The sequence below is a fragment of the Ailuropoda melanoleuca genome, chromosome 5 (assembly GCF_002007445.2).
Source record: "Ailuropoda melanoleuca isolate Jingjing chromosome 5, ASM200744v2, whole genome shotgun sequence".
NCBI classification, from domain to species: Eukaryota; Metazoa; Chordata; class Mammalia; order Carnivora; family Ursidae; genus Ailuropoda; species Ailuropoda melanoleuca.
In genome coordinates this window covers 19,884,415-19,911,449 of record NC_048222.1, presented here as the reverse complement: position 1 = coordinate 19,911,449, position 27,035 = coordinate 19,884,415, and the positions used below count along the sequence as shown (strand labels likewise).

General features: G+C 40.4%; 1 protein-coding gene across 1 annotated transcript in view; it reads right to left on the bottom strand.

The window, feature by feature from the left end:
• The window catches only part of F13A1 (coagulation factor XIII A chain), a 166,126-nt gene that overhangs the window by 109,772 nt on the left and 29,319 nt on the right, over positions 1-27,035 (bottom strand). The window contains exon 5 of the mRNA XM_034660199.1: positions 8,043-8,294. Coding sequence (XP_034516090.1) covers positions 8,043-8,294 — 252 coding nt within the window. The remainder of the gene's footprint in view (positions 1-8,042; positions 8,295-27,035) is intronic.

Below are 27,035 nucleotides of genomic sequence, written 5' to 3'. Positions count from 1 at the left end.
TTCACATGCAGAGCAAATGTGACCCTGGGTTGATGCCATCATGGTACCATTTCCATCTCAAAGTAGATCAGAGGGGGTGGTGAACCCCAGCAGGCTATGTGTGCTCTAGACATGTTAGGAATCACTTCCTGCATCTGGGAGTTGGAAAATGGTAGAGCATAGAAAAGACTGGCATTTCTGGAGTCTGTGCTTTTGTGTTTTTCCTTTGGAAGGGTCCAAAGCCACTGCCTTCCAAAAATGGTTTAATACAGCCAATCTTGAGGCCCGCCTTTGCACCCATTAACTCTGGAATGAAATGAATCCAAGAAACACAAGCAAGGAGTTCCTCAACAATTGGGTCCATTTCATTACTTGCAAGCATTGCATTACATTACAGCTCAGACCAGCTTAGGCAGTTCATTTGATTTGTGCTAATTTGCTAGTTTTGCTGGTTAAGGACTTTTCAGGTACTTAAATATCTTCAGAAGATACACTATTATTCATAAGGAAATTCTACAAAGAAAATGCCAGAGATTCTTTACTTAGTACATATCCTCAAAGGGAGCCTGCGCCCTTGTTGGCATGCTTATTATTTTTTTCTTTTTTGCAAAGAAAACTGTCGTTTGATCTTATAGCTATCAACCTGGTTTTATTTTATTTATTTATTTATTTATTTTTAATGGCAGAACTTTCCAATGTTGTAGAACATTATAGAAGCCTCTCAGCTGGCACTTACTTCTTGTTTCTCTTATTACACAAGATAGGATACCAATGGTTCTGGCTTTAAGAATAAAAGAGCTTATCTTAACTGAATCAGAATATCCAATTTTTAGCCCCCACTTGTTTCCTAATTTTCTATATGACCTTGGGAAGTTTATCTAACACCACAGAGCCTGTTTTTTCTCTTGGATGAGGCTCATATTCTCTCTCTGACTCTCAGAGTGATGGTTATCAATTCAATTCAGCATATATTAGATGAGCATTAACTTGGTGCCTGGCACCATGCTAGGCTGAATGAGAGAAGAATCCTGTTTTCCAAAATACACAATGCAGAGAGATGCTGGCTTTGAGCATTCTTTGAAGAGTATAAACAACTACACACAGAAAGAATTACACACCACATGAATTGGCCGATGAATGTGATTCCAGACCAGACCCTCTCAACTCTGCTCCTTCCAGAGCATCTCATAAACAGCTTTGGACCTTGATTCTGGGGTCATCTTCATGTCATTGGAAAGAATGTCTACTGCGAGCTCTCTGAGCTCCCTTCTGATTGCAGTGCCATAGTGAATAATACTCACTTGGTGTGAAAAGGATGAGTGAGCCTCCAATGTTTCAGACACTTGCAAGAGTGATATATGTTCTTTTACTAAACAGAAGTTTTGAATAAATAAGGGCTTAAAATTTTCACATAAGCTTTTTAAAATCTTCATAAAAATTCAATTAACCAACTATCTGATTGTTATTTTATGCAAATACTATTCTAGGGGCTGGAGATGGTACAAAGATAAGCCACTGAGTCATCTCTCTCCACCCCTTCTCCCCCCAATCCTGGCTAGGCCAGGTGACCCTATTATATGTTCTTGTTGTGTCGTGACTTATTTTAACACTTTTTATAATCGTAATTCAGGTTTATTAGTAATTCATTTGTGAAATCTTTGTGGAAGCTCTATGAGGGCAAACATTGTCTTTTTCAGTGCCATATTCCCAGTGCCTAATTCAATGCTGACCGTTATTATTTATGGGTGAATAAGTAATACTGTCATACTACCCATGAGTACTTATGTTGTCACTTGGGGAGATATACCATCAATATTTGTGGATTGATGGATGAATGGCTCTAGTCTGAGGGTATAAATTCTGGCCTGAGCACAAGGGTCTTCAAAAGAAAGGGGTATTGGTCATTGTTACCCCAGGAATACCAGACCTGGTACGTTACTCCATTCTGTACTAAGGGTCTAAAAGACCATGTATAATTATAAAGCAAATAGTTTAGAAATGAATGCCATAATAAAAGAGAAGCTAATCGTATTTATTTACTGTCTATTAGAGGTATCCAGATATTGGAAACATTGATTTCTTTACATAGAATTTAATTGATTTCTTTGTTTAAAGGAAAATACAAAAGTCATATTGAATAAAAAGTTAGAAATACCAGATGCTAATTTGGTGTCAGATGCTAAGAGAGAGAAATCTACATACACTTTTGCCCACAAATTCACTCCCACACATACCATATATGTTTTTGACTTTTTTCAAGATGGTAAGGTGTGAGATTACATTTACAACTTATCAGTGATGGTAGGTGCAGGGAGCCTAAAAAGCATTTACTTAGAATTATTAAATCAATGCAATAAACATTTATTAAACATTAAGTATGTACCAGACACTGTGCTAGGTGCTGGTATACAAGTCTGAATAAGGTAAGGGGAAACCAGCAATGGGGAATGTGGGGGAAACAAGTTAGGAAGAGAAGAAAGACCCCCTGAAAATGAATGATGTCCAACCAAACAGAACAATCAAATATGGACCCAGAGTACTAAGTGCAGGTATGAGACATCTAAATCTTTCAGAATACATTATCTGGCACTAATGCTAGACTAACAATCTGGAACACTCTGAATTTAAACAAGGAAATATATTCAATAATCCAGAACTACTGAGCAGTTAGAAAAATAGGAGGAATTCACAATAAATGCCCAACTCCTTCCTGCTACCTTTGTGGGTACAGTTTTCTCTCCAACACCCCAGAGAAGGGCTCCCTCCTGGAATGGATCTGAAGCCCGATTAGTGCTATTAAACTAAAAAAACTGACCAATAATTCTCACTGCTTCCACTCCTGCCGTCACTAGTGTGGTATTGCTATTGATCCCCATTAATGATTTAGTGATTAAGGAGGATAAATTGCCTATGAATGCAAAGCAAGCTGAAGGGCTCCCAGGAACCCAGCTGAACATTCTTCCATCAGTAAGTACTGTACATGCCTGTGTAATTTCCAACCCAGTGTCCTAAGCCACCTTGGATGTCACTTACACATCAAGTGTGCAGTATTTTCAGCATCTTGCTCACCTTGCTCTATTCTGTCAACTTCTGATTTCCTCTTTGTTATCTTTTCTGCTTGGGCAATGACTCTCTTTTTACCTGCTATCCAATTACCAGACCGTATCTCTGTGAGTCCCTTGTTATGAATTAGCATAACAGTTGTCAGGCTACAGTGTACTGGGCTGTGTGTGGGGGGGTCCATCACACAGATTCTGTTTTTGGATTTTATGTCTTAACTTCCAGGCTGGGAAAACCACACAGTGAATGAAATGAGGAGATGATGTCTTTCTCTCATTTCATAAATGTTCTCTCAGAGATCTCAGTAAGCATTTTTTAAAAAGATTTTATTATTTATTTTATTTTAGAGAGAGAAAGAGTGACAGAGAGTGGGGAGAGGGACAGAGGGAGAGGGAAAGAATCTCAAGCAGACTCCACACTGAGTTCAGAGCCCGATGCAGGGCTCAACTCACAACCCTGAGATCATGATCTGAGCCAAAATCAAGAGTCAGACACTGAACCAACTGAGCCACCCAGGTGCCCCTCAGTGAGTATTAATAGAGGAATAGAAAAGGGTCTTATATTGAAAACTGGCACCAGCATTTTTCTGGAGAGAATGGTCTTGGAAAAGTGTGTGGTCCCCAAAAGTCTCATTATTGGAGGAAACTGAACAGTAAAATTAAAAAAAAAGCTTGCTGAACTGCTCTGCATGAGAGAATAAAGGCAGTCTGTTCCTAAGAGAGGTTGCAAGAGGAGCATGGGAACAAGGAGGAATGAAAAGGCTCAGAGAACAGGCAATAATGTGGGGGAGAGACAGGGATTGGGTTTAGGGAGGAGTTGGTGAAATTTGAAGCAAAGTATACTCTCCTATGTTTTGTCAATCCGTTTTTTTGTGTGATTATTATGTAAACCAGTGGTTCTCTAAGTGTGGTCCCTGACCAGCAGCAGCAGCAGCCCCTGGGAACTGGTTAGAAATGCAATTCTCAGGCTCTATCAGACCTACTCAATCTGGGGGTGCTGCCTAGAAATGCTTTCACAAGCCCTCCAGGCCATTCTGACCTGCTCCAAGTTTGAGAAATGAAGTCAGTCTTTCCTCCTCTCACCCTCCACGCCAAATTGCAGCCAATGTCTAGACCACAGATGTTCTGTGTGATCTTTTTTGGTGTCTCAGAGGCAGCACAGCTGTAAGCACTTGAAGAAATTGGATTATGAGAGGTGGAGATGACCATGAAGATATCCCCGAGACATTGGTAGAAATGTTTGGGACACTCACAGGCCAAGGAATTAGGGGGACTGTGGTGGTTTCCCCTGAGTTCTGGGGAGCAGGGAGGACCCATCTGCCATGTTCCTGGAATAAGCCCGCTTCCCACCTCCAAACTTTCAGTCCTTTTTTATCAAGCCTCCAACACTCCCCTCCTTGTTTGCGGTTCTCAAGGTTCTCAACAGATGACTTTGCTTTTCACCTCACAGGGAAAAAGAGAATCACAAAATTGAAACAACCTTGTCCTCCTTCCACTGAATCTAGAAAAGCTGCACATTTCACCGATCTTCCACATTGCTCTTCTCACAGTGGAGGGTGGACAGCACCACCCATCAAGGGCTCTTCAACTGCTCCCTGAATTCCACCCACTCAGGGATTTCACTCCCTAAGTCAGTTCTTCCCAACCTTGGCTTTAAAAATCACCTGCAGACCTTTTTAAAAACCCTAAAGCCCAAGGGCACCTTGGTGGCTCAGTCAGTTGAGTCTGACTCTAGATTTTGGCTCAGGTCATGATCTCAGGGTGGTGGAACTCGAGCTCCGTGTCGGGCTCTGCGCTAGGTGTGTAGTCTGCTTCAGATTGTCTCTCTCCCTCTCCATCTGCCCCTCCCTTTCCGCCCCACGCATGCTCTCTCTCTCTCTAAAAACGAAAACAAAACAGACAAACCCTAAAGCCCAGGCTACACAGCAGGCCAACCAGAATGTCTGAGACAGAAGGGGTTAACTCCCTGGGTGATTCTAATGTGCAGCCAAGTCTGTGGACCACTACCCTCTCTTTGGGCAGTAAACTCACCTTTTCCTGGTTTGTCTCCATCTCCATAAAATCATGCCTACTTTATTCTGTCTTTAAAAAATTATTCTTTGACCTTCATATCACCATCTCTGTTTTGCAGAAAGTCTTCTTGCAGAAGATGGCAATAGCTGTTATCTCCACGTTCTTATTTCCCATTACACTGTAACTCATGCCCATCTCTCTGGCTTCTGTTGCCATCACTGTGGTAAAACAATCTTTCCAAGTTCCCCAGTGACTTCCATATTTACAGTTTATGGCCACTTTCTTTCCCTACCCTATTTAACTCATCTGCAGCATTCCAAAGAACCAGTTGCTGTCTTCTTGAATCAATCAATTATCCAGCTCTGTGACACCATGCTCTTCTGATTTCCTTTAGCTCCTTCTTCAGTTTCCTTCTCCTTTGTCTAGACTCTAATTGTTGATGATCCTAAATCTTTGCTTGTTCTTTCTTTAAACTTCCCTCTTAGCTCCTGATGGTACCCATATTTACATCCCAAACGCAGCCATCTCCTTGGAACTCTAGAGTCACTGATTCAAGTGACTACTTGATGTTTTCACTTGGAGATCCCACAGATATCACCAAATTAACATTTCTAAATGTAATTCTTAGTTCTACCCCTAGATCTTCTCCTCCACTTACCCCAGTCTTCCTAGCTCTGAAAATGGCACCACCACCAACCTAGTTGGTCAGATACTAGCCATCTAGTTATTCTTGACTCCTCTCTCTTCTTCACCTTCCATGATCAACCCCTTTGCAATTTCTGTTCTAAATCCAAAGTAGATCTCCAATCCATCCTCTCCTCCTCACCTCCACTGCCATCACCATAGTCCAGTCCATCATCATCTTTGTCCTGGGCCACAGCTTCCAAACTGATCTGTCTTGTTTTATTCTCACCTTCTTCCATTCAGTGATACCTAGGGGAGGGCCCTCTGCTCCCTTTCTGTAATGCAGCATCAAGTGCCGGGGCCATGTTATCTCTAGACCAGGCCACTCCTGAACAGGGAAACCGGGAAGCTAGTCACCATGGATACAACTGAAGACCACAGCAGGGATCAGGTTGTAGAAAGTTATTAGATTATCCACCTCCTGAATGAGTCTCCTATAAACTCAGTATGTCAGACAACATGACTAACCCTTTTCACCTCTGGAAAACTGGCAACATAAGTTGAAATGCATGTAGACACGTACCCCATGATATATGATATAATCTTTTTTTGGGATTATATCAAATTTGGGGTAAACCATATCATTTTCTAAATCCCTTAGAGTGCTGGATCATTACATGAAATTATATTATATGATTTTCTTTTTGTAATGCAAAGAAAGTCAATAACAAATTCCTAGTTTATTTATTTTACAAATATGAATTTTTAAAATACAATTTTTTACAATAGGCCATGTCCTATGTACCCTTCCTTTTTATTTCTTTGCTAATTCTTTCATTATTAGACCTCCAAACGCTGGTGTTCCTTAGGGTTTGATGTTCTATCTTCTTTCCTCTCTATATTTTCTCTCCAAGTACAGATGACTCCCAAGTTTACAACCCTGATTCTCATCTCCAGATTCACAGAGTGGAATACCTGCTTGTCATCTGTGCTTGGGTATCCATAGTTATCTCCAACTTAACAAATTTAAAATCACAGTGTGTCTCTACGCCTTCATTCCCCTCAGTCTTTCCCACATCTGTAAATAGCTCCGCATCCCCTCAGTCACAGAATGTTTTATGTCTGGTTGACAAGATTATTGTACACAGGAGTGTACCTTTGAACAGCACATGGCCCCATTAACATCTCCTATTACCATCAACCTTGGACATCTGTCTCAGAGATAGGATTATCAGGTATAAGAGGATGGGGTGGGGAGTGGGGAGTATAGGATTAGCTCAGTGCCATCTGCCAACACTACTGGAACTGATAACTCAAAGAAAAGGCCAGTAGGACCCAGATTTATGTTATACATGAGTAGACAACATTGTTGTTCACTTATTATCAACATGTAAGTGCAGTTCAACCCTGATTCGAATGCAACTCTCACAAGCAATGGTCTTTCAAAATCAGCAAAAAATGCAGACTCATTTTGGAAGATACTGGAGAGCAATACACAGGAATTAAGATGATGTGAGATATCTCCTGTCCTATGCCAACTTTTATAAGTTTCATTACCTTATTTTTTAAGATCTAAAAGTACACCCTCTCTCATTAATGCTGTTGCAATGTTTGCTTCTGCCTCCAGAACTGAAAATCAACTCCATACCAAGTATGGGAGCAGTGGGCAGATAAAGAAAGGCAGAGATGGGGATGGGGGAAAAATACTGTGTGTGACTAAGTTTTTAAATTGAATTGAGAGGAATCCTAGGACTTGACCTATTTTATTTGAACATAACTAGATTAAGCTTCTGTAACAGACAGAAAGGAAGACCCAGAATAGCAGCAGAGATTAAGCTGTATTATATTAAACTAATGTTACATGTTTGTACATCCAGAGTTATGGCTTATGAAATTTGCACCTACTCGGCTTATACACAAATTCATGAGATTCTTTCAGCATTCTGTTTTTGAATTAGGGAGATAGAGAAGTTAGTTTTACTATGGGCAGGATCAACTTTATCCTATTTTTCTGAAGCCAGATTATGGAACCTAATAGTCTTGAAAGCCCATTTTGTTTACAGAGTAAGAGCATACACAGAAGTGACACCGTCAACACCTAGCTCCACGATTAACTAATTGTGCAACTTCAGGCATTCTTCAATTATATCCTGGAATGAATGTATAGCAGCATTAACTTCATACACACAGGCTTTGTCCTCATACACATTAAGGACAAATTTCACATTTTTTCCTTTCAACCATGGGAAACAGTGTAGATAGAAAAGGGACATATCTTCTAGAATAATTCTGCTATCCCTCAAAAAGAGATGCATTGGAAAAATATGAACTATTTTTCTTTTAATAAGAAAAATGCTCAGTCTTTACCTTCACACCAAGGATTGAAGAGAATGTATGTGTCCGTTTCTGGGTTTCGGCTGGTGCGGAGTATGCCGTAGGGGGTCCAGACAGCAACATACATGCGGAATTTCCCCACAATGCACTCCGGAGAAGACTGGATGGACAGCCGGACAGACCTGTCCTCTCTCACGACAACTTTGGCCCCCCACTTTCCTCTCTGCAACTCCGGGACGACAGGAACTGGAATGTAGGTTCCCTTGTTCTCCTGAGGATAGCGACCTTTGAGAAGAAAGAAGTATTGAGTCGATTTCACAAACCATTTTTGTTCTCACTCTGTGATCTTGTAGCTGAAGGTGAAAATAATTAATTAGACTTGAAATCATAAGACTTGGGTTTGAATTTCATTTCTGCTACCGTATTGCTATGTGATGCTAGTTGATTTTCTTCTTTGAAGCTCATATTTGTCATGTCTAGATTTAAAAAATGGATGACAATACTTACAGGAGTGTTTGTTGGTTAGTTAATGAATTCAGATAAGATGTAGAAATCATAATCTGGTATGCAAAAACAAAACAGTGCTTATAGGGTACTGTGAAGTTATCATTCCCTGAAATTCTGCTCTCTAAAAGTTAGAATTGCTCTTTTAGGGGTATAGGCAAATGTGGTTTTGCTTATTCTGAATATGGTTTGTTATATTACCTATAATAGGATTATATTTATAGGTTGTATATGTGACCATTTTCATATTCAACTGAAACACGTGTTTATTGCCAGTCTCATCAGGGACTTCGGCTTATGTCCTGGGCAAGAATTCAGGCTCCAGAGGCACATTCTCTAGATTTGAATCTTGGCTCTGCTTCTCCCTTACCCTGGCAACTTCTGGCAAATTACTTGACCTTTACAAATCCCTATTTCCTCCTCTTTTTCTTCATCAGTAAATGAGGATAATAATATTACCTGAGGAGGAAATAAAATAACACATGTAAGATGTTTTGCCTATAATTTTTCATGCATAACAAATTTTAGCTGTTATTTCAATAGAAGATTAAGCAACAGGGAATTTTACCATATTTCCAGGCTTAGCACACTTTATGTATAAGCTATTCAGGATATATTATATTTGCCTTTATTGCAGTCATTTTATTTATTTTTTATTTTATTTTTTTTTAAGATTATTTATTTATTTATTTGACAGAGATAGAGACAGCCAGTGAGAGAGGGAACACAAGCAGGGGGAGTGGGAGAGGAAGAAGCAGGCTCCCAGTGGAAGAGCCCGATGTGGGGATTGATCCCATAATGCCAGGATCAAGCCCTGAGCTGAAGGCAGATGCTTAACCGCTGTGCCACCCAGGCACCCCATTGCAGTCATTTTAGACCAAATTCTTAATTCATGGTGTTAACCTCAAAACTAAATTTTACCAGTGGGTTCCTGAAAAATAGTCCTCACAGTATCTCTCTCGCTTTCTCTTTCTCTCTCTCTCTCTCTATCTCTATAGATAGATAGATATAGATAGATAGATAGATAGATAGATAGATAGATAGATATCTCAAGTCAACCTCATGGCATTCTTTTTTTTTTTTTAAGACTTACTTATTTATTAGAGAGAGAGCATGAAAGCAGGGGCGGGAGGGGCAGAGGGAGACAGAGAATCCCAAGCAGACTCCCTGCTGAGCAAGGAGCCTGCTGTGGGGCTTAATCCTAGGACCCCGAGATCACACCTAAACTGAAATCAAGATTTGGACTCAACCAACCAAGCCACCCAGGTGGCCCTCAACGTTACAGCATTCTTTAACTTTTTAGCTTACAGTTTATAGTTTAGTTTACAGGATAATCAAATGTATAGATATTTTTAAATGGAGCAGATCTTTCATTTACAAACTTTTCCAAAATGTGTTAGACATTTAATTCTTCTTGACTTGAAGAAAAATACAAATCAGGCTAATAAGTCTGCAAATTATCCTGACTGAAAGCAGAAGAAACTTCAAGGGAAAAACTTACCTACTTTAATTGTTTTATAGAAAACATGTAGAGGATTCTTCATTAAAACTAACAAAAACAATGCTTCATTTGGGCCTCCAATTACATAGCATGTGCTATGAGGTCTTAAAGAATTCTTTGGTAGGCATATTTTCAAAGACAGAGCATTCTAAGGAGGTGGTTGCGTAAGTTAACTGCTGTGTAATTTTGTGAGATGCTTAATCTTAATGAAAATAATAATTTACACAGTGCAAGCCAGGGAGAAAGATTAGAGCCCCAGTGCTTTGCTATGTGTTAGGGGTATCAGTTAATCACCACTCAGGATGAATATTATCATAAATCCAATAAAGCCTTAAAGATGGTTTGGTGCCAAGGTGCAACGTTGTTTAGGTGGTGTTTTTGGGAATACATGGAGCTTAATCTCTGTGAAAGCGGCACATAAATCCTGCAAGAGCTATTTGTTTCAAAGGCACCTCCATATTTCCTGTGTGTGCTCCTCTTTGTGCTTGTTCAAACTATGCAATGCGGCTGCCCTTTTCTCTGGAGCCCCGTTGCTCTCTGGAGCCCCCATCACTACTGGAGTGTAGACATCAAACACAATCTCACCGGCTAAATGGGACCATAATTCATTCTTTACAGGGCTCCTGACAGCTGTTGCCACTAAATACTAGCTTGGATTTAGAATACACACTATTAAATATAATACAAGCTTAGTAAAAATAAATTTTCAGAGATAAAATCTATGTGATGATGACAGATAAGATTTTTTTCAAAAAGGATTAAAGGAATTTTAGAATGCATTGCATAAGAATGCTCCTTCAGGAGCAATGAAGTAAGAGATTATCTCTGAAGTTACGTGTGAGCTATGAGCCTCAGCTTCACCTTTGCACCGACATCCGCTTTTGTTAGGAACACTGAAATAACTAAGACAATCATTAGTTTCCATTATTACACTTGAAATTATGATTACAAAGACTTACATTGAATTTTACCTATCAAATTGATGGTATACTGTAGAAAGGAAAGAAAAAGGAGAGCCATGTTTATTCATTCTGGCTTTGAGCACAGTCACAACCTAATCTAAAGACTAGTTTGAACATTTTTCATTCGTGCAACAATATTGCCTACTATGTACTAGACATTATTCCAAGTGAACAACAGTGAACAAAATAGTGAACAAAACACAGACTCCTGTGCTTATAGAGCTTGGAGTCTGTGGAGAAAGCCAGTGCTTGTGCTATTTATTATGTGCCTGTTACTGCTTTATTCCTTATATTAAACTGTGAGAAGGGAATTATTATCATCACCCTAAATTTGACAAAACAAGAAACTAACACACATGGCCATTAAGCAATTTGTCCAAGATGATGCAACTAGTAAGTAGGAAAGTTGAGATCTGAACCCAGTCAGTCTGGCTGGAGAGCCTGGCAGTTTAATCACTAAGCTCTATGGCAGGTGTATGTGTAGAAAATGCCTTGGAGTTGGTGAGAACTATGTTTAAATTCTGACTCAACAGTTTACTATAGTTGTCACTTTGCACAAATTGCTAAGTTGTTTGAGCTTTCATTTCTTTGTCTCTGCAGTTCCAGAAGTGGAAAGAAAATAGATTTTATACCATATTAAAAGCTTTACACTTGGTGCATGGTAGGGGGTTACTCAGGAGACATTTATTGTTTGTGTTTAAACATAAGAGCTATTGGAAAGTAAAGCCAGAAGGAAAAAGAGGTGATTCCTCCCCTCCCCTCGCCCTGAAAGGTCTGGTTCTAAATCTGAAGAAATGTGAGTGTCCCAGTGAAAATTGGTTACTTTTGTGGAGGGAAGTGTTGTGGCCACAGGGAGAGCAATTCAGTTGGCTCAGACCGTGTGATCATGGTACTTACTTGTTCTCTCTCATTTATTCTGTAAAATGGGATAATAGTGGTCATGGTTGGTGATGGGGAGGGCAGGTCAATAAATGGCAGTGATTGTTATAATATTTCCCCCATTGTCTCAGGCTTTCTGATTCCTCTAAGTGATACCCTTTCTCTGAGCCAAGAGCAGGAAGCCAGGATGGGTTCCCTGACAGCCAACTTATAGAACCCAAATCTACTTCAAAGGTCAGTTCATTCCTGAGTCAAATATATTGAGCTGACAAATTTTTCTGTCAAGAGAACGCACATAGCCCACTTCCACAATCAATAAAAAACAGGACATCATTCATTATTAACCCCAAAGCCTTAATAATTCCAGAATTATCATGTAAGAATCACCTGAAACATGTCCTTCACTCATAACTTGTGATTTTCTGCATCATTTATGGTGACTGTCATCTTCATTCATTCATGCCTTAAGCAAGAGTTGGCAAGCAATGATCTACAGGCCAAAGGTAGCTTACTGCCTGTTTGTGTAAATAAAGTTTGATTGGCACACACTCATCCACTCAAGTATGGTTGTGCTACAACCGCAGAGTAGAGCAGCTGTGACAGGGACCATATGGTCTGCAATGCCTAAAATATTTACTATCCGGACTTTACAGTAATGTTTGCCAACCTGTGCCTTAGAGAATTTCACATTTTATTTATTTAAGGGATGATTTATTATGGTGACTCAACATCTAAGACTGGGACCTAAGAAGAAAATATTATCACCTGGTTTTTCCTTCCAAAGAGAAATATGACACTAGACTAAGAACAAGCATCTAAACTACTATTAGGTCAACATTTGGTTCCCTTAACACCTCCGAGTTAAATTCCTCACAGTCTTAGATGGTGTTGAAGACACAGGAGGCTGGTTGTAATTTTTTACCGATTTCACTAGACACAGCTAAAATATTCAATTTTATTACTGTACAAGGTGTTTAGAGTTGCCAAGGCAGTTCATATAGCTAGAGATGGAAATAGAGTGGCAGGAATGAAGGGTTATTTCTGGGGTCCTTTCCTGTGAGGGAATTTTTGCAGATGGGAAACTGAGGCTCCTTGAGGTTGTTGCATGGAGAGCATCCATATAACTAGGCAGAGGTAGAGACAGGGCTTAGATCAAGATCTCTGTACTGTGACACCTGTTCTCCTTTTTCTGCATCATGCTGCCTACATGGAGCTATGGGGGAGGATACTGAAGGCATTACAAAATAATAATAATAATAATAATAATAATAATGATGTATCGAGGTTGTTCATCAGTTATGACAAATGTACCATATTAGTGTATAATGTTAATACTGGGGAAAACTCGATGCAGGGTTTATTTATTTATTTTTTTAAATTTATTTATTTATTTTAGAGAGAGAGAGAGAGTGCACACACAAGTGGGGGGGGGGAAGAGGGAGAGAGAGAGAGGACCCTCAAGCAGATTTCCTGCTGAGTGTGCAGTCAAAGCCCAGCTCAATCTTAGGACCCAGAGATCATGACCTGAGTCCAATGCTTAACCAATTGTGCCACCCAAGTACCCCTAGATGCAGGGTTTATAAGAACTCTCTATAATCCTCATAATTTTTTTTAAACCGAAAGTATTTTTTTTTTTTTGAGAGAGAGAAAGAGAACATGAGCAGGGGGAGGGGCGGGGGGGGAGAGAGAGAGAGAGAGAATTTTTTAAAAGATTTTATTAATTCATTCGACAGAGATAGAGACAGCCAGAGAGAGAGGGAACAAGCAGGGGGAGTGGGAGAGGAAGAAGCAGGCTCACAGCGGAAGAGCCTGATGTGGGGTCGATCCCATAACGCTGGGATCACACCCTGAGCCAAAGGCAGATGCTTAACCACTGTGCCACCCAGGCGCCCCGAGAGAGAGAGAGAGAGAGAGAGAGAGAGAGAGAGAGAGAGAATCTTAAGCAGACTCCCTGCCGAGCACAGAGCCCAACATGGGGCTCTATTTTACGACCCTGTGGTCATGACCTGAGCCCAAGTTAAGAGTTGGATGCTCAACCGACTGAGCCACCCAGGTGTCCCTAAACTGAAAGTATTCTAAAATAAACTGTTTAAAAACAAAGATGAGGAAAAGAGAAGAACGAGGCTGGAACATTTGTGGGGATAAGCCTTGGTGGATGAAAGAGGCGTGAAACAAGCATGGATGCAAGAGCTTAATAACCAGTAGTGAGAAAGAAGACCTGCAGGGGGAGCTTGAAAAGAGGAGCTGTGGGCTACAATGGATTTGAGTTGGGAAGGTTTCTAAAGCTGTGTCAATGACTGAAGGGAGAAGGGGCAGCAGCACTGCTGATATGGTCAGGCCACAAAGCGCCAGACCAGTGTATGGAAGCAAATCAAGGGCAGGTAGTGAGTACATTCATTCCAAAAGGGAGGAAAAAGAACCCAGATTCACAGATCTTTTCATATTCACCGTATGGAAAAGCTGATTATTAATGGGGAACCTGACTTGTCAATAGTACCGCAGGGTCTTGTCGGCTGCTCTATACACCACGTTTAATTCTGAATGTAATGATTTCAATGACAGCTCTGGGGAAGAATTTTCTATGATTGAGTTGTGAGTGAGGAAGTTGTGACAGAGTAGTATTTCATTTCGCTAAATAGCCCTTCTCACCCCCAGGAGGTAGCATGTGTAAGAGACCACGATCAGGCCGCACTCCAGAGCACCCATCCATCAACATCCATGACTGTCCATCAACTATCCTTGGCTGAATCTGGATGTGAACTTCAGCCTTACACAGGTGATCACCATGCACACATTTGCTGAAAGTGTGAAATGCCCAGATGATTGTTTTCCGCCCCCTCCAAATTGTGTGACTTTTGTGTTAAAAAATTTGAGCAAGAAAAATAGCAGCAGAAAATATAATATCTCAGAAAGGGTTCTTATTTTCTTTTTAATAACGTGGTCTTTGAATTGGACTACCAACCACGAAAAAATATAATTACTGATTGCATTCTTTCACACTTATCTAAAATTGGTGCCATCTTCCCAGCTGATCTAGAAATTAACACATGCTCTTAGTTTAAGTGCTTGTTTTCATTTGTAAATTAGTTTTGAGGCCACAGAAAGACTATTTGTAAGGCAAAATTCACTTGGACCGTATGCCTACATTGGGACACCCCTGTGTCTTCTTTAACCTCAGTCTCTCCTTACACATACATGGGTGAATACAGAGATTCACCTACCTTAATACCCTCAGCCTGCAACCAGGAGAAAGTGAATGAACATATTTAGCTCCTTAAGATTTTATTTTTTACTCACATTGGCTTGTTGAGCCTGAGCTTTTTACATGGCTTCATCATATTTGTGTTGTTCACATGATAGACAAGAGAAATCCACCTCCAGCTCATACTCTGCCCTATGTGTCCTTGGAAAAAATTAGCTCTCAACTATTCATTGCACAGACTGGAGAACCCTCTTCATGCAAAGTGCTGCTTAGGTAAAACTCTACAGGGGAACATGTTGCATTTTAAAAATTCTTTTTTTAGTAAGTTGATGGCCTGGAATATTTTTTTATTGAGAACACAATGTCCGAAAAAACGAAAAAGGAAACACAATGTCCTATGTGCTGATTAGGTTCCCAGGTAGTCCAGAAAGGCCACGAATGAGCATATAGTATGGTCAGTATGGTTGAATATTGTTACTAATAGAATTATTCTGACTTCACTTTGCTCATACCTAGGACCTGGAAGGAAATACTCAGCAAGGAGGAGGACTAGGTAGATACCTGCAACTGAAGAAGACATTCCTGCCAGTCACCTTTCCTTGGTGCTCTGAAATGAAGAAGCTTGTACCTCAGGACACCCTTATTTCCCTCATTTCTTGGGCACGTCATCTGTCAGTCAAGTGATTACAGTTGTGCTCCATGTATGCTAGACTTAGTAACAGTAAGTAGCAAGACACCTCTGGTCGTTCAAGTCTTGATTAATCTCCTGAAAAGCCCAAACAGAACTGTTCCTTCTTACTCACTTACATCTCTATTTTTCTTATTAAACTGAAATAAAGATATTATCTCACTTGTCTTTATAGTCCCATAGAATGTCACAATGCCATGCACCAAATATGTGCACAATAAGTGGCAATAGGACTTCATTGTGCTTTTCGCAGATGTCAAGTCCCATTAAGAACATCACAGTGGTTTTAGAAGCTCTGGAATGAGATTCCTGTAGCAAGCCAGTTGTCAATTCCAAGCATCCTTCCTTCACAAGAAATGAAAATTTTTAGTTTGAAACCTTTTCCTTCAAAGGGGTGTTTTCCATTCACATATAAATATGTTTTAAGCTAAGCTCTGACTCCACCTAACTGCAGACTTTGTTTAATAGTGAATTCTTAGAAGATCATCTCTAGGGAACTCATGAATATATCATGTCTCCAGCTGGGAAGGTAAATTTCATGATGTTAATTCATTTTTCCATTTGTTTCATTTGTTTTTCCCAAGACGCACCTTTCATACTCAAAATAATCAATCTATTTCCAAATGGCCCTGGAAGTGTTGCTGTGGTAACATGGTGCATGTGGCAGAGCTGGAAGCAGGAGTAAGTAGCTTCACAGAGGGAAGCAAACCTGGTTTTAACAGCCTTGGGATGGAACGGGAGTGCACAGGGACCAGGACGCAATAAGTCCCTGCATAACTTTTAGAAACATCAGGTTACCGACTATAAAAACAAAACAACGCTATCAAAAAACTAAACAAAACAAAACAAGAGGCACAGGAATCTTGGATGGTAACAATGAAGAGGAGAGAAACCTGAATGTTCAAAAGCAAATCATTTCATCGAGGACCTCAGGAATTTGCCCTATTTCATATCTTGCCAGTGGGAGAGTTTAGACATTTATCTTTAGATGTTTCCTAAGGGAAGAAAGCTTCCTGGCAATGTTTATTCTGTGGCTCCAGCAAACCGGGGAAGGAAAAGAAGTTTCTTGAGGACAGAGACTGAGTTGTGTTTAATGTTGCATATGCAGTGATGTACAAGATACTTGGAACATACTAGGTGCTCAATAAATATTTGGTAAGTTGAAGTTAGATATACTCTTTAAGGAGTCTTTTCTACCTTAATTTTATTTCACTTTTCTTTCAATCTTTCCTACATCTTTTAAAATCTTTTTCAGAGTAAGGTGAAATTTTGTGAAATAACCAGCACTGTACTAGGCTCTTTGAGTGACTCAAAAAAAAATTAGTAAAGCTACCTCTTGATGACCATCAACATTGAGAAGTACACACCTTCAATAGCCAAGCAAGGTGGTAATCTGGACATGAGGACACCAGAGCCTGGCCCAGGGTGCTGCTAACAACATAGAGAGGAGGAAAAGGACATGAGGAAAAAAAATCACAGATAACCTCAATGGCTTTGAGATATAAGAATTTCCTTACGCGTGAAATAGAGCTCCTGCAACAACATTGACACTCATTGTATACATGTGTACATTTCGCCAGGCTATAGCTGGGATGATTAGCCCTGAGGAACAAGGTGTGGCAGGGCCTCTGAAACACAATCGTCACAGTTGTTGGGTGCATTGGAAACCCAGAGGAGGAAGAGTCTAAAGGTGCTATGGAAAGGAGAGAGGATCCCTCAGAGCAGGTGGCTTTGGGATATAATTTTAAAGACGGACAAGGTGGGGAGGAGCCTTCCAAGCAGAGGGAATATAGAAAGCATGGGGCATAAAGGGAATGATGAAATCCCTGTGGCAGTAGAAGCAGTTGGCTCGGGCAGGGTAAGAGCCAAAGACCTTTGATGCTGTGCAAAGGCATTAGGCTGTGTTCCAGAAGGAGCTGGAGATGGGGCAGGTGCCACTGAGAGGCTTTAGGTGGCCTTATGAGATTTGCACTTTAGAAAGATCACTTTGGTGGCAGGATTGGAGAATGGTTTGGTGGGGACAAGCATAGAGGAAAGCCAGGCAGAGGGCTGCTGAAGTACTCAGGTGAGACATGAGAGTGTGCTCAGAGTGAAAATGACTGGCTCTGGATAATGACCTAAGAGGGAAGGTAAGTGGACAGTTTAGAGTAGAAGCAATAGAGACTTAGATGTGAGATGCTGGATCTGAGTGAGAGGGGCAGAACCAAGCTAACCCTACATTTGGTTCATTCTTCACCCATGAGCTTTTGAGTGCCTACTAGGTGCCAGGTACTGTATTAGTTGTTAGGTATACAGCCACAAGTAAGACATCACCCCCGTGATCCCTGAGTCATGACTAAGCTGCAAGCCTTCTTGAGCATGCTGATCTCTAAGGGGTCTGCTCCAAAAATCAGGTCTGGTGTGGTTAGCTGCCATGCAGATTTACTCAATGAAGCCAGTTTTCTGGAAATTCCCTTAATCACAATTATGTGTTGCCTCGTTTGAGAGAAGACAGAATATTTTAAGTTTTTAAAATCTCTATGATTTAGGTGACGTTGGTTATAGAACATAACACTACACCATAGATTTGTTCATATCGCTTATCCAATTTCTAAGGAACAGGAATAATAGAAGTCAGAGCATTTGGATTTGAATTCCAGGTTGTCCACTTGGGAAATCCAACTACTGTTTGTGCTTATCTAATGTGCCTGTTGACCACCTGGTTTTCTCAGACCCAAAGTCCATACCTCTGAGAACCCTCATCCTGGTTCTACGGAATACCCTTTTCCCTTTGCCCTCTAGCTTCCAGGTAGGTTTGAGCCATGAGAGGCTTTGGAGGCAGATGGGGTACATGCCAGAGTCTGTCTCCTGCTCTCTCTCTGCTTCTGGAGATGCTGAGTCTCCTCTAAGGCTCTTAACTCCCACTGGGAACTGGACAGTCCCTGCCGTGGCTCCAGCTCTCAGGGATTACTTCTGGGTTCTCCTAAAACCTCCCCCTCCACCATGTGCCTTCAGCTCCAGGTGTGGTAGCAATTTTCTGCTGTGACTAATTCCTGAGTTGCCTCGCTGTGGCTTCTTAGTTAATCTCTCAGCAGTGCAACCAATTCCTTTGACTACACTTCCATTGCTTATCCAACCTAGAGAAGTTGTACCCTCTGGACCCTGACCCTGCAGTGTCAGACAGTACTAATACTCTGTATCAGCTCTAACAGTTATATCCATGTAATATCTGGGGAAACTGGGGCTCAGAGAACTTAAGTAATTAGGTACCAACTGCAGAACAACGATTGGAACCCAGGTCTGTTTGGTCTAGCACTCATGTCTGGGAAAGCCAATCAGCCTCTCAGTCTGTTTTCCACCTGTAAATTGACCTTATAAAGGAAGAGGTTTAAATAATAATGTGTGTGAAGGGCATGGCATGAGCTGAACAAATCATTATAATTCTCATTATTATATGGTGTCTGATGGTCACAACAGCAAATAAAATTCATTAAACCTATTTTATTTTTATTTCTGAGCATGACCACATGGGTAGTGAAGAAGGTGGCTGCTGATGTGGTATGGTTCAGAGACTCATTCAGCAGGCATTTACCAAGCACCATTTAAATGCTAGGCACTGCTCTAGGTACTGACAATACAGTGATGTCAACACAGACAGATTTGTGGAGCATACAATTTAGTGGGGATAAACAGACAATAAACAAATAAATATATACATATCAATGGAAGTAAATGCCATGAAAAAGTAAATAAAGCAGCTTAAGGGGACAGAGAATAATGAGATGGGGGTGCTGACTTGGAGAGAGCGACTACGTAGGACTCCCTGGTAAGGTGACATTTGAGCAGAGATGTAAGAGAAGATTAAGAAATGAGCCATGCAAACGTCAGGAGAAGAGCATTGCAGTAAGTGCAAAGGTCCTGAGGAAGGTGATACTTAGTATGCTTGAGGAGGCTGCTGTGCTTGGAGCAGAGAGAACATTGGAGAGAGCTGTAGGAGGTGAGGTAAGAGAGAGTCAGGAGATCAAGTAGGGCTTTGAAGGCTGTTGTCAGGACTCTGGAATTTATTCTGACTGAGAAAAGAAATCACTAGAAAAAACACATCGTCTGCCTTAAGTTATTCTTAAAAATCACGTTGGCTGCTGGGTGAAGACTATAAGAGAAAAATCAAGATGACTGGGAAGAACTCTTGATGTCCCAAAATATTCCCACTTTGCTTTTTGATAATAGAAATCTTTCCAATGGAGGACGAATTAGAGATAATGCTAAAATGTTTATATCCCTGGGAAGTTTGCTTAAATTCATTACTCTGTGATATGAAACCTGATTACCATAAGTTTCCTAAAAGCTGGTTTCACAGCTGGAAGACAAGTGGACATCAAACACAGGGAAACTTGCTCATGGAAGATGGTACAAAAAATGTGGCCATTTGAAATACAAAGTTTGTCTGTGTCATAATTGTTTCTAGAGCAATTTCTAGTTCTTCCTTGGCATGAATTTAAATGAAGCTCTGTTGTTTTACCAAGTCACTGAAGTTTAAATCCTCCAGATTCCAGCAATGTTAGGGAGAGAGCTAGGATGTTGATGTAACAATGACTAGTTTATTGTATTTTGATGGATTTCATGATTATAAACCAAACTGCATGTCAGTTTTTTGTTGCCTTTCACTCCAACTGTTAGCAACACTTTCAATGGACAAAGGATGATTCCACCTTTCTTGTGGTTCTGTCACCCTCAAGCTGGGCTCTGAAGCCCAAGGCAGGTTAGGAGAGGGCAGGACGCCTGGGTGGCACAGCGGTTAAGCATCTGCCTTCGGCTCAGGGCGTGATCCCGGCGTTATGGGATTGAGCCCCACATCAGGCTCCTCTGCTGTGAGCCTGCTTCTTTCCTCTCCCACTCCCTCTGCTTGTGTTCCCTCTCTCGCTGGCTGTCTCTATCTCTGTCAAGTAAATAAATAAAATCTTTAAAAAAAAAAAAAGGAGAGGGCAGGAAAACACACTTTGGACTGAAAGTGGGCATCACTGCCTGGAGGCATGACAGCTAGCAGCTTTGGTGCCTACCTCCTTCACATTCTCAATGAGCCTCAGGAAGCATGACATAAGAAATTCCCTCTTACAATAACTGAATTTCCCCAGCAAACGGTAATTGTATGGAGCCAAAGCTCCATTTGTTTGAGTTGTATCCATCATGTAAGCAGACTGAGGCTTGTGGGTCTTAAGAGAAAGACTCATTTAGTTAAAATAATAACAACTGGCTTTAAAAGCAGTGTCATTAGCCAACAAGAATAGGATCAAAAGTTTAGCTGAATATATTCCAAGCAAAGCAGACCTCTGACGAAATTGTCACTGAAACATCCAATTCTTGCTAATAATTTAATGGCAACGCTGATGAATCATTGGTAATCTAACAAAAATATTTGTCTGTCTTTGGAATGGAAATATATGAATACAATTCATAACAGCAAGTGTTAAATGAGTTTGCATTGCCAGGAGTTAAACCAATTGCTGATAGAGCAAAAATTAGCATAGAGATATTCTAGGCAATGAGAGGCAGTCCATTTGGTATTAGTCTGCAGGTGGATATCAACAATACCTACTCAATAAACATTCATTTAAACAGATATTTATAAATTGCTGACTATGAGCAAAGTAATATCACTTTGCCTGGAAGTGACAAAGGTAATATATGAGATGTATATGATATACTTCCTCCACTCAGTGAGTTTATAATCAAACATCAAGTTTACATTGTAATTCATGTCAGAAATCTAACGCCACATGAGAGTAACAGATCTCTCTGTTCAATGGTGGTCAATGGTGGAATCAGAAATGACTTTCTTAAAGACATAACAAAAAATAGAACTTGAGGGGTGGGCAAAAAGAATGAGATGCATGTTGCATTTTATTAGCTCATGTGTGCACTGAAGTGTGGATGTTCATTTGCTTACTATAGATATTCATAGTTGCGTCATGAGCTATCAGTGCTTACATATAAAAGCATCATAATAAGTACTCAAGCCTGATTTTCATGACAATGACATAATCAACTACATAAGTGACCACGAAGAAGACCCTGTTTAAATCCAAGGATGTAAAGGAATCATATTCCAGGCTGGACCAGTGGAGCCCTGCCTAGAGATGCCTGTGGAAGAAGGTGATTATTCTTCTTCACATCTCCCCAAGGCTCAAGATATTCCAATCTTCTCTCATTTCCTCTGCAAACTTGTTGCCCACTGATTTGCCTAAAATTTTAAAAATAAAGGTAACTATCATGTATCTTTTTATTTGTGGACTAAGGGTGTACAAGTTGACCTTCCATGAATGACACCCAACTCCCATCCTTTGGAAAATGGCACAATGAGGAAATTTTGTTGAAAAAATCTGTCACTATTCTTGAACTCCAAAGTTTAACCCCAAAATGAGGGCCTATGCTCTGAAGTTTCACACTACTGAGTGGCCAAAGAATCTTCACTTTGGGACTTCCTCTGGGCTTGCCTCCTCACCAGCTCTTGGTGACCAAACACCTCCATGCTATACCCAATAAAAAGAGCCATTTGGCTGCTCATTCTAAAGGAACTGGTCTCAGCTAACAGTAAATAGCAAGAGTCTAATACATCCACTTTTGCTAAAATTTTAATATCTGGTAAGACTAATACTTCCTTTCACCTCCAAATTCACTCTTTATGGAAATAATTCCCTAACATTTTAAATGAATAATTTGTCATAGTTGAATTCCATTCATGGTACACAATTTGGAGAGAGGGATGGGTTCCTGTCTTCACCTCCCATTTCGTAGATGCTGTATCCTTCTAAAACCTTTCCAGACCCCAGGCCTGGCCTGATCCCTCCCTGAGGGAAGAGACTAGGTATAAGAAGCTTGGTTAAAGTATCATTACACCTTGATTGGTCATTATCATTACACCTAATGTCAAAATAATACATTTGTATTATTTTAAGCCACTAAGATTATAATCATTTGTTACAGCAGCAATAGAAAGCTAACACAAACACAAAACACACAGTTGTCATGTTGTGAAGATTTGTAAAGTGTCGGTTTATGAGTGATATTATTATCTGTCCTGTACCATACTCACTCAAGTCTCTTCGGGTATAAATTAGAAAAAACCTCAAGGATAAAAATGCTATGAAGGTCATGGATCAGGGGTCAGGAGTCATCATAGATATAACATGGAAGCAAAAACAATAAGTGAGATAAACCTAGATTAGATTGGGAAATACTGACAGGAGGTAAAATAGCAGTAAGCATATAGGACTCAGATCATGATTTCTAAATATTACTGTTTAATAAAAGGAAGCAGGGCTCCTCAGATAAATGGTTGATTTCAGGGCTGGAGCAGGGAAAATACAAGAATGAGCATGAAACAACTTGTTGTGCCAGAAAACAAGGAAGGAAGGATACTAAAGCCAGTTGGAGAAGCTTCCACCTGGCAAAATCTAGGATGATTTGAACATCAAAATAATTAATGATAGTAACAGATTTAGGTAACCCATTTAATTAAAAGAGGAAATCATGAATTCATGCAGACATCAATCAATCATTCTATCAGTAAAAATTTTGATGATGAATAGAAAAATTTCATAGTCTCAAGGTACTTTCTTTTAAAGTACTTATTAACTACAAAGTGAACAAAGAAGAACTCTGCAGTAAGGAGCCCTGACAGACACCACTGTGTTGGGTTCTGAGATGTGCTGCCCAGAGTTGCTGGGAGTGATGCCAGAAAATGGTCCTTGGTGATGGGGCGCTTGGGTGGCACAGTCGTTAAGTGTCTGCCTTCGGCTCAGGGCGTGATCCTGGATTTCTGGGTTCCAGCCCCACATCAGGCTTCTCCGCTAGGAGCCTGCTTTTTCCTCTCCCACTCCCCCTGCTTGTGTTCCCTCTCTCACTGGCTGTCTCTCTCTCTGTCAAATAAACAAAATAAAATCTTAAAAAAAAAAAAAGAAAAGAAAATGGTCCTTGGTGGGTCAGGTCTCTTAGGAAATTGCCTGAGCTGAAGAAAACTGCCTCTGAAGACCTATTCCAGATCCATAACTCCCCATGAGATGAGCCACGGCCTTTGTTAGGACTGCTCACAGCTCATCCTCTCCCTCTGCCCAAGTATTCTCAGGAACACTCTGTATTCAACTTCTTTCATACTAATTTCAAAGTCCACTTCCTGTGGAACCCAAATGCTATACATGGAATGCTGGTATCCCCATCAACTCTTAGGTTGAAATCTAACCCCCGATTAGAGGGGGACCTTGGGGAGGTGACTAGTCCATGAGGATGGAGCCCTCATGAATGGGAATAGTGCCCTTATGAAAGAGATCCTGGAGTGCTCCCTTACCCTTTCCACCATGTCAGGACACAGTGAGAAGACAGCTGTCTATGAACCAGGAAGTAGGTTCTCAACGAACACTAAATCTGTTGGCACCTTAATTTTGGACTTTTCAGCCCTCCAGCACTGTGAGAAATAAATGTATATTGTTTATAAGCCACCCAGTATATGGCATTCTGTAGAGGAGCCTGAACAGACTAAAACACCAACCTATGACACTGCTTTCATCAAGTGATCAAAGTTAATATCATCAGTAATGGGATCTGTAAAAAATATGTGCAACCAGATAAGATTCACTGAGCAGAACACAAACCACCTTTGTGTATTATACCAAGGATACATAATCAGATTGAAGTCACGAGGAAACATTAGACAAATCCAAATTGAGAGGCATTCTACAAAATTAACTACCTTTGTATGTTTCATAGGTGCCAAGTAATGAAAGTCAAGGAAAGACCAAGAAAGTGTTTCAAATTGAAAAAACATGACAACAAAATGCAACATGTGATTTTGCACTGGACCCTCTTGCTATAAGGGACATTATTGGGACAATTGGTGACACTCAAATGGGGTCTAAAGATTAGATGATCATAAGTTCACAATGTTAATTTCCTGATTTTGATGGTTATATAAGAGAATGTCTTTGCTCATGAGACATCAGATTGACAGCTCTCTAACAGTTCTGAAAAAAAAGTGTTTTGTACTATTCTTGTAAATTTTCTGTACAGTGTGGTTTGTTCCAAAATAAGAAAAAAACAAATAAACTTTGTGGGGCAACTGGGCAGCTCATTTGGTTAAGCGTCTGACTTCTTGATCTCACAGTCATGGAATTGAGCCCCAGCTCAGTACGGAGTCTGCATCTCCCTCTCCCTCGGCCCCTTCCCCTGCTCATGCACATGTTCTCTTTCTCTCTCAAATAAATAAAGTCTTAAAAGAAAAAGAACTTTTGCAACAACAGAACAACACGTGTACCCACAGTTTGTACAATTATCCATGTTCTTCCTTTTTTTTTTTTTTTTAATACCATCAATGATGTAGGCCTTCCAGTCTCCTAAGGAGAGCAATATTTGTGGAGCGCTCTCTCTTTGGAACACCAATATCAAGTCTCCAAAAGTATGTGCTGAAGGGATACCCTCCTGGTTGCCCTGCACCAGGCAACAGTCTATCTTTATCAACAGGCAAAATACAGCCTTTCTCCTCAAGAAACATCAGCTCTAGGAGAATGCACAACTCAGTGATGAGCAAAATGTCAATGAAGGGCTCAGCCTGCTGCATAATAATGCAAACAGAGTCCAAGTCTGAAGAAATCAATACGAGGGTGGTTACTTAGTAAATCAATGAAATAAGGATGGTGGAGCACCCAGAAGTCCAGGTTTACAGTGTCATGTAAATCTAGGGGAAATGAAGCAGAGAGCAAAAAAAAAAAAAAAAAAAAGACTTCTTTCTAACTTCTGAAGATGATTACCTTATAGTTGTGCCCTAAATAATCAGGACTGTGATTTTTTTTTTCTTGAAATTTTATCTCGGTGGTTATAAACACAAGTGCTGTCCTTATGAATCATCTTTATTTTTAAAATTTGGCTAACACTCCACTCAAGTGTCTTTGACATGTTTAAAGCAATTTGTTTCACAATTATGAAAGTTAGAAAAAAATGAAATGACGGAAATGAAGTGTAATGGAGACAGTGTGTCATTTTCTATCACTTAGAAATATGTTGCACAAATAGAAAAGTTGTTTGATGGAATATGCCAAACTAGCTGTCTCCACTACTTCATGTCCATCATTTTAGTCATAGAAACTTTGTTTTTGTCTCTTTCTGTGGAATTAATTGCCTCAAATACTAAGGGTTCTTGTCTACCCTGTGCACTGACTTTCTGGTGAACTTACAGCATATATGTCAACTCAACTTTGAGATGCTGGACATCAAACATGGCTTCTCTTTCTGGGAGGCAGTTAGGAGATGGAGAAGGAAAGACATATTGCCTTTGTATTTTCCCAGTCAAGGAAACAGGACTTGAAATAGCATTCATTCTTATAAGTCCAAATGGAAAGCATAACACCTTTAATGGAAGAGCTGATAGCATTGTGCTGACAGCTGCTTTCCAAAACAATTTCCTGCACATGTGTTTCTCTCTGGACCAATACCACAGCACACACTTCATTAGCCCCTGGGTGGCAAGAAGGAGTAGGCCCCAAGGATTCTCATTTGCAACAACAGAACAACATGTGTGTCTGTCTCAGTTGGCTGGGGCTGCTATAACAAAATGGCTTAAACAATAGACATTCATTTCTCACTGTTCTGGAAGCTGGAAAGTCTAAGATCAAGGCACAGGCAGATTTGGTTCCTGGTGAGAACCCTCCTCTTACTTTGCAGATGGAATCTGTGTCTTTACATAGTGGTGGGGAGACATAGTTCTGATCTCTCTTCTTCTTAAAAGGATACAAATCCCATCATGGGGCCCCACGCTCATGACCTCATCTAATCCTAATTATCTCCCAAAGGCCCCAGCTACAAAGACCATCCCATTGGGGGTTAAGGTTTCAATATAGGAATTTGGTGAATGGATGGGGGAACACAAACATTCAGCCTATAGTAATATCTCACCTCTCTTCTCTATCTCCTCTCCCTTACCAAAGGCATTTGGACTGTCCTGCCAGGACTATACCTTAACCAAGTTCCTCATACCTAGTCTCTTCACTGAAGGAGTAATCAGTAGAATTCAGATTCTGAATATTGGGTGGTCCTAGCATTTCTGACCTGATGCTGGACCTGGGATCTGGAAAGATCATGGAAGGGTACAGGGTCCACTGAATGGCAGGCAAAGACAGGAAACCATCCCCATCTCCAAACTGTGTGCAATGAATGGAATTCAACCATGGCAATTTTTTCACTTAAAATGATAGGAAATTATTTCCATGAAGAATAAATACGGAGGTGAGAGGAAATATGATTAGTCTTATTGTATATTTGAATTTTA